Source organism: Scyliorhinus canicula, chromosome 8 (genome assembly GCF_902713615.1).
Source record: "Scyliorhinus canicula chromosome 8, sScyCan1.1, whole genome shotgun sequence".
Taxonomy (NCBI): domain Eukaryota; kingdom Metazoa; phylum Chordata; class Chondrichthyes; order Carcharhiniformes; family Scyliorhinidae; genus Scyliorhinus; species Scyliorhinus canicula.
In genome coordinates, this window is record NC_052153.1 from 18250554 (window position 1) to 18263426 (window position 12873).

General features: G+C 48.0%; 1 protein-coding gene across 2 annotated transcripts; it reads left to right on the plus strand.

Moving 5' to 3' along the window:
• Window positions 1–758: 758 nt before the first annotated feature.
• On the plus strand, window positions 759–12323 carry chrna6 (cholinergic receptor, nicotinic, alpha 6). Of its 2 annotated transcripts, XM_038804229.1 has the most exons (6): window positions 760–975; window positions 1185–1324; window positions 1495–1539; window positions 2418–2527; window positions 2645–3647; window positions 11846–12323. In XM_038804229.1, exons 1-6 carry the CDS (start codon window positions 915–917, stop codon window positions 11966–11968), a joined length of 1482 nt encoding a protein of 493 aa, XP_038660157.1. In that variant the 5' UTR covers window positions 760–914; the 3' UTR covers window positions 11969–12323. The 2 variants fall into 2 exon arrangements, with proteins under 2 accessions (XP_038660158.1, XP_038660157.1); XM_038804230.1 differs by lacking the exon at window positions 1495–1539 and having other exon boundaries at window positions 759–975.
• Window positions 12324–12873: the final 550 nt, after the last annotated feature.

Genomic DNA, 12873 nt, shown 5'->3' on the forward strand with positions numbered 1-12873 from the left:
GCTGGCATGCGGGAGAGCTTTCAAATATAAATTGGCATTGGTTGAATGGTAAGAAGTCTTACAACACCAGGTTAAAGTCCAACAGGTTTGTTTTGAATCACTAGCGTTCGGAGCGCAGCTCCTTCTTCAGGTGAGTGAAGAGGTGGGTTCCACAAACACATATATAGACAGAGTCAATGATGCAAGATGATACTTTGAATGCGAGTCTTTGGAGGGAATTAAGTCTTTACAGGTCCAGATGGTGCGACTGGAGAGAGGGATGATCACAGAATAAAGAGGTGTGAATTGACTCAAGCCAGGGCAGTTGGTAGGATTTTACAAGACCAGGCCAGATGGTGGGGGGTGAATGTAATGCCACATGAATCCAAGGTCCCAGTTGAGGCCGTACTCATGCGTGCGGAACTTGGCTATCAGTTTCTGCTCGGCAATTCTGCGTTGTCGCGCATCCTGAAGGCCGCCTTGGAGAACGCTTACCCGAAGTTCGGAGCTGGAATGTGCATAGCCCGGGCGCGACGTCCAGATTGAGTCACGACAGGAAATTCTAGGATACCTAAGATGTGACTGCTGAAGTTCCCTGGGAATGTTAGGAGCAATGCACCCCCACCACAGGAAAAGCCAACCCTAATATCTGACAATTGTGTGTGTTTGGCGTGAAGCTCCTTCGCCCAGGGAGACGTCTCACTCAGTCTTGCAGCCTGCAGCGGTCTCATCCTCGGGTGTAGGGGGAGGAGCGAGGGCGGGGTAGCTTAAGCCTGATTGACAAGGAGCCCCATCCTGCACTGGAGGAACACAGCCCCGGAGCTTGTGTCGCTCTTCATCCAGTTGGAACAAACCGGGAGAACGTCCCTTCCTGGTCAGACCTGCCTTCAGCAACTCAACATCCATCAAAAGGCAGCCAGCCGGCTACTGCACAGATGACAACTGTTGGGAAACCGAATGCATTAATCCTTATCGTTTTGCCTTTATTTATACACGGTAAGGGCACAATTTAATTATCCACAGCAAAAATATAGCTGACAACAAGCGTGGAGACAATTATTATTTTTAATAAACGGACTCTGACATTAAATGCTGTTTGTCGATTACATGTTTAATCAGTGAGATGTGTTGCAATTTATATTCTGCGCCCTATCACTAGGAAGTGGATGATGCTGATGATGATGTGTGTGTGTGTGTGTGCACAGGTTCCTTCTCCTCCAGGGCAGAATATCGGCTGTTCCAGAGAATATTCCGCCGGTATAATCAGTCCATCAGGCCGGTGGAGAATGTTTCTGACCCGGTCACAGTGTACTTCGAGATCTCCATCTCACAGCTAGTCAAAGTGGTAAGGGAAGTACTTGAGAGTACGAATTACATCAGAACTTAATTGCATGTATGTGTACGTGTGGTTTTGTGTGTGTGTGTGTGGGGGGTGGTGGGGGGGGGGGGGGGGGGGGGTGACAGTGCTGTTGTTGTAAAGTTTAATTGGTGTCATTTCCACCACCTCTCTCACAGGACGAAGTCAACCAGATAATGGAGACAAATCTTTGGCTGCGGCATGTAAGTTGTGCCAGGTGCTTGTCCATAAGCAATGCCCCTCTTCTCTGGGTACTTAACCCTCCCACTTGCTGCACCATCAGGGCCCATGTATGGTTTTTTTTTCAGATCTTAAATTCATCTGGTCCCAGATACCCAGCACACCAGCCAGGGCAATTCCAGCTACTTCCCTCCCTACTGACCCCGAGGGAATCTAGTTTACAGCCGAGGCCTTAATTTCACCACAACCCAGCTCAATTAGCAGAAGCACTCTCTGAGATTTGCACTGAAACAGTAGCAGCGGGCAACCCGATTAGATAGCCTCCAACTCCTTTTGGAGCAGGAATAAAAAGCATTGTGCGGTTCACTGAGCTCTAACTGTCCAGCGTGGGACACCGCACTCTGATTCGGAGGTGCAACAGGTGACTGGGAGCTAATATGAATCAGAGTTTTGAAAAAAAAAAAACGAATGCGCCAGGCTATGGACAGAGAGAAGGGGAGTGAGGCTAATTGTGTTGCTCTTTCAAAGAGCTAGCACAGGCGTGATGGGCCGATTTCCCTCTTTCTGTGCTCCCATCATAATATAGAATTGTACTCCAACAGCCACGGTGCTTCCTCCAGGGGCAATACACTGCAGAAATCTGAAATAAGACAGAGCTGGAAATACTTCGGTCTGGCAGCACCTGAGAGAGAAAGTGAGTTATTAATGTTCTGGATTGAATAGCAGTTCTGATGAATGGCCTTTCTGTGAGTCAATTACTATGCATGTAAGTGTAGCATTTAAGCGCGCCAATAAATTGATAGCCGAGCCATACCTAATAAATACTTTGTTGATAAATTAGAGTTACGTATATTTACAACAAACACAATATTACCAATTCTTCCCTGGGTATTCCTGACAGATGTGGAATGATTACAAACTGCGGTGGAACCCAGTTGACTATGATGGCATCGAATCCATCAGAGTTCCTTCTGCCGAGATCTGGAGGCCAGACATTGTGCTGTACAACAAGTGAGTCCTGACCATTTACCGGGAGCCAGTGCTTTAATCTGTCGGGCGCATTTAATCACAGTTACTCCAGATATTTTTGAGGTGCACTGACCACTTTTGGGCCCTTCTCCTTTGCAGTGCGGTGGGAGAATTCCAAGTTGGGGACAAAACTAAAGCGCTACTCAAATATGATGGAACCGTCACCTGGATGCCTCCTGCTATTTTTAAAAGCTCCTGTCCAATGGACATCACCTATTTTCCTTTTGACTATCAGAACTGTTCGATGAAATTTGGATCGTGGACCTATGATAAAGCCAAAATTGACCTTGCAATCATCGGGTCCAAAGTAAATCTGAAAGACTATTGGGAGAGCGGCGAATGGGAGATCATTGATGCTCCTGGATATAAACATGACATTAAGTATAATTGCTGTGAAGCTATTTATGTGGACATCACATATTCTTTCTACATACGAAGGTTGCCCTTGTTTTACACGATCAATCTGATCATTCCCTGCCTGCTGATCTCTTTTCTGACTGTTCTAGTATTTTATCTGCCCTCTGACTGTGGAGAAAAGGTCACTTTGTGTATATCCGTCCTCCTGTCTTTGACAGTATTCCTGTTGGTTATTACTGAAACTATCCCATCCACCTCTCTGGTGATTCCCCTGATTGGCGAGTACCTGTTATTTACGATGATCTTTGTCACTTTGTCTATTGTTATTACAGTTTTTGTCCTAAATGTCCACTATCGCACCCCAACTACCCACATCATGCCAGGGTGGGTGCGGAGGGTCTTCCTGCACTTCTTACCCAGAGTGATGTTGATGAGAAGGCCTTTAGATGAAAAGCAAGCTGAAAATTCAAAGAGCAGGCGAAGGAAAGCGAACTGGCCCCATGTAAACTGCGCCAACCACCTGGAGCACGATGACTACAAGATTTGCAAAGAGCAGTTAAAATGCTCCTGTCAGTATTGCAAGGAACCCAGTCATTCCGCTTCCTGTAACCTTTGCAGACGCACCAGTCCTCAGTCACTCGAAACTCTGTTGGGTGTCTCACTTCTGTCTCCTGAAATCCGGCAGACTATAGAGAATGTCAAGTACATTGCAGAAAACACGAGGAGCCAGAATGCTGCCAAAGAGGTAGGTGGAGACCCAAAATATGCATCTACCTAATGTGCAAGTAATAGGGTTGCTGCTTTGTATCTTTGCTGCAAATTACAGTGCATAGCATTTACAGCATTCAAAAAGGACATTTGAGTCAACTGGTTCACTTTGATGTTTGTTCGTTCCCCTAAAGTACATCTATGCTTTTCATCTCAACTACTCCCTGCGTTAGCGAGGTCCACCTTCTAACCTCTCGGTGGACAAAGAGGCTTCTCCTGAATTCCCTATTTGATTATTAGTGACTTAACTTTTATTCATGACTGCATTGTTTTGGTTTTTCCCCACAAGAATAAACAGTTTCTCGATCAATAACTTCATGACTTTAAAGATCTCAAAGAGGCCACCGGCAAACCTTCTCCTTCCTCAAGGAGAAAAAAGTCGCTGACTATTCAATCCTGCTCAATAGGTAAAACCTCTCAGTGGGTGTCATCCTGTCAATTTTATTTGCACCTTTCCAGTCCCCGTGTATCCAGGCAGGAAGTCTTACTCTCTCTCCTACTCACTCTCCCCTGCTCACTTACCTCACTCACTCTCACTCACTCACACTCACTCACTCACTCACTCCTACTCACTCACTCACTCACTCTCCTGCTCACTTACCTCACTCACTCTCACTCACTCACTCACACTCACTCACTCACTCACTCCTACTCACTCACACTCTCATTCACTCACTCACTCACTCACTCACCCTCCTACTCACTCACTCTCTCCTACTCACTCACTCTCCTGCTCACTTACCTCACTCACTCTCACTCACTCACTCTCACTCACTCACTCACCCTCCTACTCACTCACTCTCTCCTACTCACTCACTCTCCTGCTCACTTACCTCACTCACACTCACTCACTCACTCTCCTACTCACTTACTCACTCTCCCACCCACTCACACCTACTCACTCACTCACTCTCCTCACTCACACTCTCCTACTCACTCTCTCTCCTACTCACTCACTCTCCTACTCACTTACCTCACTCACTCTCACTCAGTCACTCACTCTCCTCCTCACTCACTCCTCCTCACTCACTCACTCCTACTCACTCACTCTCTCCCATTCACTCTCCCACTCTCACTCTCCTACTCACTCACTCTCACTCAGTCACTCACTCACTCTCCTACTCACTCACTCACTCTCCTCACTCACTCACTCACTCACTCCTACTCACTCACTCACTCACACTCTCCTGCTCACTTACCTCACTCTCACTCACTCACTCTCCCACTCTCACTCTCTCAGTCAGTCACTCACTCACTCACTCTCCTACTCACTCACTCTCTCCTACTCACTCACTCTCCTGCTCACTTACCTCACTCACTCTCACTCACTCACTCTCACTCACTCACTCACTCACCCTCCTACTCTCACTCTCTCCTACTCACTCACTCTCCTGCTCACTTACCTCACTCACACTCACTCACTCACTCTCCTACTCACTCACTCACTCTCCCACCCACTCACACCTACTCACTCACTCACTCTCCTCACTCACACTCTCCTACTCACTCACTCTCTCTCCTACTCACTCACTCTCCTACTCACTTACCTCTCTCACTCAGTCACTCACTCTCCTCCTCACTCACTCCTCCTCACTCACTCACTCCTACTCACTCACTCACTCTCTCCCATTCACTCTCCCACTCTCACTCTCCTACTCACTCACTCTCACTCAGTCACTCACTCACTCTCCGGCTCACTCACTCACTCTCCTCACTCACTCACTCACTCACTCCTACTCACTCACTCACTCTCCTGCTCACTTACCTCACTCACTCTCACTCACTCACTCTCCCACTCTCACTCTCCTATTCACTCACTCTCTCAGTCAGTCACTCACTCACTCACTCTCCTACTCACTCACTCTCCTACTCACTCACTCACTCTCCTCACTCACTCACTCACTCACTCCTACTCACTCACTCCTAATCACTCACTCACTCCTACTCACTCACTCACTCACTCACTCACACTCTCCTCACTCACTCACTCTCCCACTCACTCTCCCACTCACTCACTCTCCTCACTCACTCACTCCTACTCACTCACTCATTCACTCTCCTCGCTCTCACTCACTCTTCTCACTCACTCTCTCACTCACTCACTCTCCTACTCACTCACTCACTCTCTTACTCACTCACTCACATTCGCCTTATTCCAATGGGATTTGCCAATGACACAAGTAAAAGAGTTCATTCATCTCACACAAAATTCAACCTTTGGCAAAAGATTGCAACTCCCATTTGAACCAAAAGCACAGGAATAGATAACAGAAAGTCAGCCTTGCACGATGGCCGTCAGTAATCTGCCCTTAGCCCCAAAATCGAGCTCAGATCCATGTAGATATCTATCATGCATGGCTGTTTCACTTACGTGATTTATGACTTCATCAGAACCCAAGAAATTGAGCTGTAGTAATCACCCCCAAACTTCCACGACCTCCCTTCCATATTTGCATCTTTATCTCTTAATGTGTTTATATTTTGAGATGCATATTTATTTTATATTTTTATTATTTTACATATGTTACATTTATGTATTTATATTCTGGCAAACATGACAAAACCTGGTCATTTTTGCTTGTTTCCCGAGGTACTGATGTTAATGCCCTTTTCTGGAGAACACACCGATTATTCACTAATTCAAGCACTGAGAAGCACTCACTGGGTTAATGTGGGTGAGATGGCTCTTTTTGTGCCAAGTATTATGAGGTCTACTTATTATTGGATGTTACAAGGAAAACAACAGATAATTATAGAAACGTATTTGCCCATCAATTTGGATGGTAAAAATTCTTACTATATTGCAATCTGATTACACATTTTCTGGATCTTTTAACGAAAGAACTTGCATTTATGTAGAGCCCTTCGGGATCTCAGGATCCTCCAAAGCACTTTATAGCAACCAATTACTTTTGAAGTGTAATCACTATTATAAAGTTGGGAAAAACAGCAGCAATTTATGCACAGCCATATCCTATAAGTTGCAATTAGATAAAATATGAGGTAAGTAATGTTGTTTGCGACGCGCCGTTTGCTGATGGCGCGATTCTCTCCTCCCACTGCTTGTCAACTGGTTGCCAGTGGAATGTCCCACTGAAGCCGTCCCACGCTGCCAGCAATGCCAGCGGGCAAAGAGAATCCCAACAGCCAGAGAATTCTGGACTTTATGTTTGGCGGTGGTAACTGAGCGGTAAATAGTGTCTGACACTCGCAGAGGAGTACGAAGGAAGTGCAGTACTGTTAACAGTGCCATCTTTCAGATAAGCAGGAATTTTGGATTTGGGAGACCAGGGGTTGGATTCTCCGTATTTGAGGGTTTTTCCGGAGAATTTGTCTCGTCTTACGATGAAAAAGTCGGCGCTGCCCCCGCACCGATGCTCCGCCCGGTGGGGGGGCTAGCAGTCGCGCCACTTAAAACCCCCTGGGATTGCCGGCAGAAACAGCCGGAGAATTGCCGGGTCCATGGGCGCATGCGCACGGCGACGACCTCCAGTGGTCGTGCCCTACAACATGGGCAATGGTCGTGCCCTACAAAATCAACCATGATTGAATGGTGGAGTGGACTCGATGGGCCGAATGGCCTTACTTCCACTCCTATGTCTTATGGTCTTATGGCGCCGGCCGCACGCTGACCCGGCCCTGCCAGATAGTGCCCCCCCCCCCCCCCCCCCCGTAACCTAGCTCGCTATCCCCCAGACCACCACCCCGAGCCCTTGCCAAAGCCCCCCGAACCAGTGGAACGGCCCCCCCACCCCCCAACTGTGATGGCGCTGGACACAATCCGCAGCAACCACGTGAGGTTGACGAAAACTCAGAGCACAAGCGATCCACGTCGTCGGGAAGTTGGCCCGTCGGGGGCGGAGCATCGGGGGAGGGTCTTCAGGTGATGTCCTGAGGCCGTCCCAACGGCGTGCACTGTACTAATCCACGGCGCCATTTTGGAGGAGGTGATGCTTCACAATGCCAGGGACCCAGGTTCGATTCCCAGCTTGGGTCACTGCCTGTGCGGAGCCTACAGCTTCTCCCCGTGTCTGCATGGGTTTCCTCCGGTGCTCCGGTTTCTTCCCAAAGTCCCGAAAGAAGTGGTTGTTAAGTGAATTGGAATTCTGAATTTTCCCTCCGTGTACTTGAACAGGCGCCGGAATGTGGCGACTAGAGGATTTTCACAGTAACTTCATTGCAGTGTTAAGGTGAGCCTACTTGTAACGATAATAACAATTATTATTAAAAGATTGTTACTAGCAGATGGAGGTTCGTATAATAGCCGCACCCACGACACAAACCCAGAACCCAGTCCAAATTTCTCCAGAACCGCAAAAAATAGCTCCCCCAACCCTATCAAACGCTTTTTCTGCGTCCAAAGACACGATTATCTCTGGTTCTGGCGCCCTGCCGGGATAAGCACTACGTTGAGTAGCCACCTCACATTGGACAACAGTTTTGTGCCCTTCACAAAGCCTGTCTGATCTTCCTCCACTACCTCCAGGAGACAAGGCTCCAACCTCAATGCTAAGACGTTAGCCAAAAACTTTGCATCCACATTGAGCAGCGAAATCGGGCGGTATGATCCGCACTCTGTGGGATCCTTATCCTTCTTCAGGAGGAAACCTGGAACAACGTCTTCGAGAGAGAACCCCGCGCCAGTGAATTATTAAACGTTCCCAACCCCAACAGGGTCAACTGATCCACAAACCTCTTATCGAATTCTACCAGGATCCCATCTGGTCCCGACGTCTTTCCCATCTGCATCTTTCCTAAAGTTGTTTGAACCTTCTCTAACCCAACAGTGCTTCCAACTCCACCTGCAATTCCTCTCGCTGGGGGATCTCCAAGCCCTCTAAGAACCCTGTCATTCCCTACTCATCCCCCAGCAGCTTCGAATTCCAAAGCCCCTCATAGAAGGTCTGAAACGTCCCGTTCACAGTTTTTGCGACGGCTCCCTCACCTGCACAATCTCCCAAGCAGCCTCCTGTTGCCATAACTGATGGGTAAAATAGCAGCAAGCCTTCTCCCCGTACTCATATACCATCCCATTTAAGAGGTGCCATTGGCGCACCACCTGGCCCATGGACAACAGGTTGAACTGTATTTGCAGCTTCTTCTTGTGTGCCCATAACTCCAGCGTTGGGTCACTCGCATACTCCCGACCCACGTCCAGAGTCTCATCCACCAACTCCTGACGCTCCTTCCTCACCTCTCTGTCGATGTACGCCTTGTACGAGATGATCTCCCCTCTAATCACCGCCTTTAACGCCTCCGACAAAATAGAGGGCGAGACCGTCCCGTTCTCATTCAATTCAACGTACTCCTTTATGGTTCGAGAAATCTTCTCACAAAGCCTGGTAACTGTCCCACATCCAGCCTCCATCCCGGGCGATGCGCCCGACCCGCCGACAGCATCAAGCCCACCAAGTACAGCGCGTGGTCAGAAATAACCACCGCCAAATACGTAGCATTTTTCAGTCCAGGGAGAAAGGTCCTACCCATGACATAAAGTCAATCCTCAAGTACACCTTGTGTACCGGGGTGGGGGAAACATAAACTCCTTACCCCTCCCCCTGGGTGCGTAAACTGCCATGGGTCTGCCCCTCCTGTCCCTTCCACGAGTGCCATCTCTGAAGGGGCCAGTGATATCATGGCCTGAAGTGATCCTACTTTGGATCCAACACACAATTAAATCTCCCTCCCCCCTCCTAAATTCAATTGGTGTGTGTCCAACTTCAGTATTGCGCCAGCAATCGTCCCATAAACTTAACACCGTCCCAAATCGGGATGTACGCATTCACCATCACCCCGGCCTCCCCCTCCAGTGTACCTGTAACCATCACGTAACAAACCCCCTGATCGGCCAGAACATCCCTGCTTGAAAATGAACTCTTTTGCTGACCGGAATCTCTCCCCCCCCCCCCCCAAGGCCCCGTATGTTCCAGATGACTAACCTTGTTGGGGGTCTCTCACCAACCTCCCTCCCCTCGAGTCAGCCATCCCCACCACAATGCAATACAAAGAAAACCCCCTGATCATTATTAGTTCTCCCTTCCCCCGCTCCCTCCCCCTCCAGGCTCGCAGATTCCCTGTTGCCACAATCACCGCCATCCAGCCCCCAAACAACTCGGCCCATTGCCCTCCACCCAACCTGGCCCAACGAGTCGCATACTGCACAAACACCCCCTTCATACGCAAAGTCCCAAACGGTCCTCCTCAGACCGATCCCAGCTTCTTCTCTATGATAAAGGCCTCCGGCATGTCGAGAACACCAGCCGTCGTGCCGGTACACTATTTCCAATCACAGCTCTTTACTATAAAACTTTGCACACCTCTGCTCCGGCTCAGTCCCAATGTCCTGATATATCCGCATGTGCGCCCGTCCTAGTCAATATTTTGGATCTTTTCCGCCCACTCTAAGACCATCCTCTTCCTTTGGTGGCTGTGAAAGTGGAGAATCACTACCAGTGTTGACTATTCGGCCTTGGCTTCTGCCGGAGCGCCCGGTGAACTCTGTCAAACTCCGAAGGGGAGAACAACTCATCCCCTCCTACCAGCCGAGAGAACATCTCCAAAAAGATGTCAGTTTCGAGCCCTCCACTCCCCCCGGCAGCCGCACCAACCTGAGGTTCAACCGCCTCAACCAGTACTCAAGATCTTCCACTTTTAACCTCGGGCCTTTGTTGTTCTCCTCCACGAGCAGCAACTCCGCTTCCAACGAGGCAAACCGATCCCCATGCTGAGACCAGGCCTCCTCCACACCCTTCAATGTCTCACCTTGCGCTTTCAACACATTCGAGGTCTTTACAAGCTGTTCGCCAATCAGGCCCAAAGCCTCCTCAACGTCGTCATATAAATGATTCCTTTACCTCCTTGCCCTGCCGCTCGCACTGACTGCCCATCTGTTTGCTGGATTTTTCCAGCTCCGACGCCAATCACCACAGCCAGCGTGTCTAATGCAATGGGCGCGGCAGCCATCTTCCCTCCCTCCGGTTCCTTCCATGGGCCACCCTCCTGAGCTTTCTTCACATTGGGCATTTTCATCGACGTTTCTGAGCTGCCTCCATTAGGCAACATTCCACCGAATCAACTAACTGGGTTTGGACAACAAAATTCCCCCCGCCCCAACAAATCGGGTAGAAGGGATCAAAAATAAAGGCCCTGTCGGGAGCCACCTTTCATGCATCTTGCTCTTATATGACATCAACAGACGTGCCGGGCCGAACCTGCCATGCAAATTTATGCATGGCGGGGATTGCAAGGGATTCCCTCCCAAATCCCGCTAACGGGCTGTTATTCTGAGCGGCCGGCCTGATAGCGAGGTCCAGCAGCCGGCCCCCCTCCCCTCCGGCCTAAGATGTTAAACCAATGCCCCATCTATCCTCTTAGGTGGTAGAAGATCCCATTCAGTGAGACAGTGGGTAGTCGCCCACTGTTCTTCTCACTTCTCACTCAAGCACCACTAAAAACAGATTATTATATGATTATTCATCTCATTGCTGTATAGCATTTTGCTGTAGTTCACAGAATTACTATCGTGACTACAATTTAAAATACTTATTTATGCTGATTTGTTTGCTGTTTACTAACCTGTTTGCTTAATGCTATTTATTTGCATTAAGGTGATACCACATTATGGAGAATGGCACAGGATAAGACTTTGGAAATTAACCACCAGGCAAATCATGTTAATTTCAACAATAAAATTACACAAACTGTTCCCTATGTATAATAATCTTTATTGTCACAAGTAGGCTTATATTAACACTGCAATGAAGTGACTGTGAAAAGCCCCTCGTCGCCATATTCCGGCTCCTGTTCAGGTACACAGGGGGAGAATTCAGAATATCCAAATTACCTAACAGCACGTCTTTCGGGACTTGTGGGAGGAAACCGGAGCACCCGGAGGAAACCCGCGCATACGCGGGGAGAACGCGCAGACAGTGACCCAAGCCGGGAATCGAACCTGGGACCCTGGCGCGGTGAAGCCATAGTGCTAGCCACGATGCTACCGTGCTGCTTCTATTTCTTTCATATCCATATAAATAATTTTCCCCGCCCTGTGTATTTTGTTTCAGTTCTAAAACACGAAGGCTAAGTAAGGGGGTTTGGGTGGGGGTGGGACGGTATTAACCATCCACAGTTGAATTACGTGGGGAGGTAATTCTGTGACATCTTTGTATTTTGCAGGTCGAAGATGATTGGAAATATGTGGCTCTGGTAATTGATAGAATATTCCTGTGGGTGTTTGTATTAGTTTGTGTTCTCGGAACTGTGGGACTATTTTTGCAACCACTGATGGCTGCAGAGTAAATCCAGTGGCCGGTTTGAAATCTATGAAAATTGTTTGTCTTAAGATTCTATATATACCTACATATATATAATACCAGTGTTGTCTGCCACACAGAATGTACAGGTGGCCAAACATAACATGGCAGCATTAAAAAAACCTTAAAAATTGCTCCATTGAAATCTCTGTCCTTCATACCATGCAAATATTGATTGTCAGCCCAATGCTGTTTCTGTGACTTATGTATAAAACTATGAATCATTGTTCATCGTACTGTATCATAATACCAGTAGTAAATAATGCCCTATTGTCCTATATTGTTAGTGATGTGATGATAACTTTATTAAAAATGCCACCTTTCCAATGCTTAAAACTAAATCAATAATGAAATCATATTGTGGATTTTATTCCTGTTGTACTTGTTTTCTTTTTGAGGACTTTTATCGTAACTGCATACATTTAATTACAATAGTCGATGGGGCAGCACGGTGGTACAGTGGTTAGCATTGCTGCCTAGGGCGCTGAGGACCCGGGTTCGAATCCCGGCCCTGGGTCACTGTCCGTGTGGAGTTTGCACGTTCTCCCCGTGTCTGCGTGGGTTTCACCCCCACAACCCAAAGATGTGCAGGGTAGGTGGATTGGCCACGCTAAATTGCCCCTTAATTGGAAAAAATAATTGGCTACTCTAAATTTAAAAAAAAAAAAACAATAGTCGATAAGCCATACTCGGTATCTTTCTCCAATCTTATCACGGCATCAGATAATTTTCGAAGCATGTTTGTGAAATGATATCAAAGGTCACAGTTTTAGGTTATGAGGTAGCAAATTTAAAACGGAGTTGAGGAGAAACGATTTCTCCCAGAGGGTTGTGAATCTGTGGAATTTGCTACCCAGAGTGCGCTGGATGCTGGGACAGTGAGTAAATTTA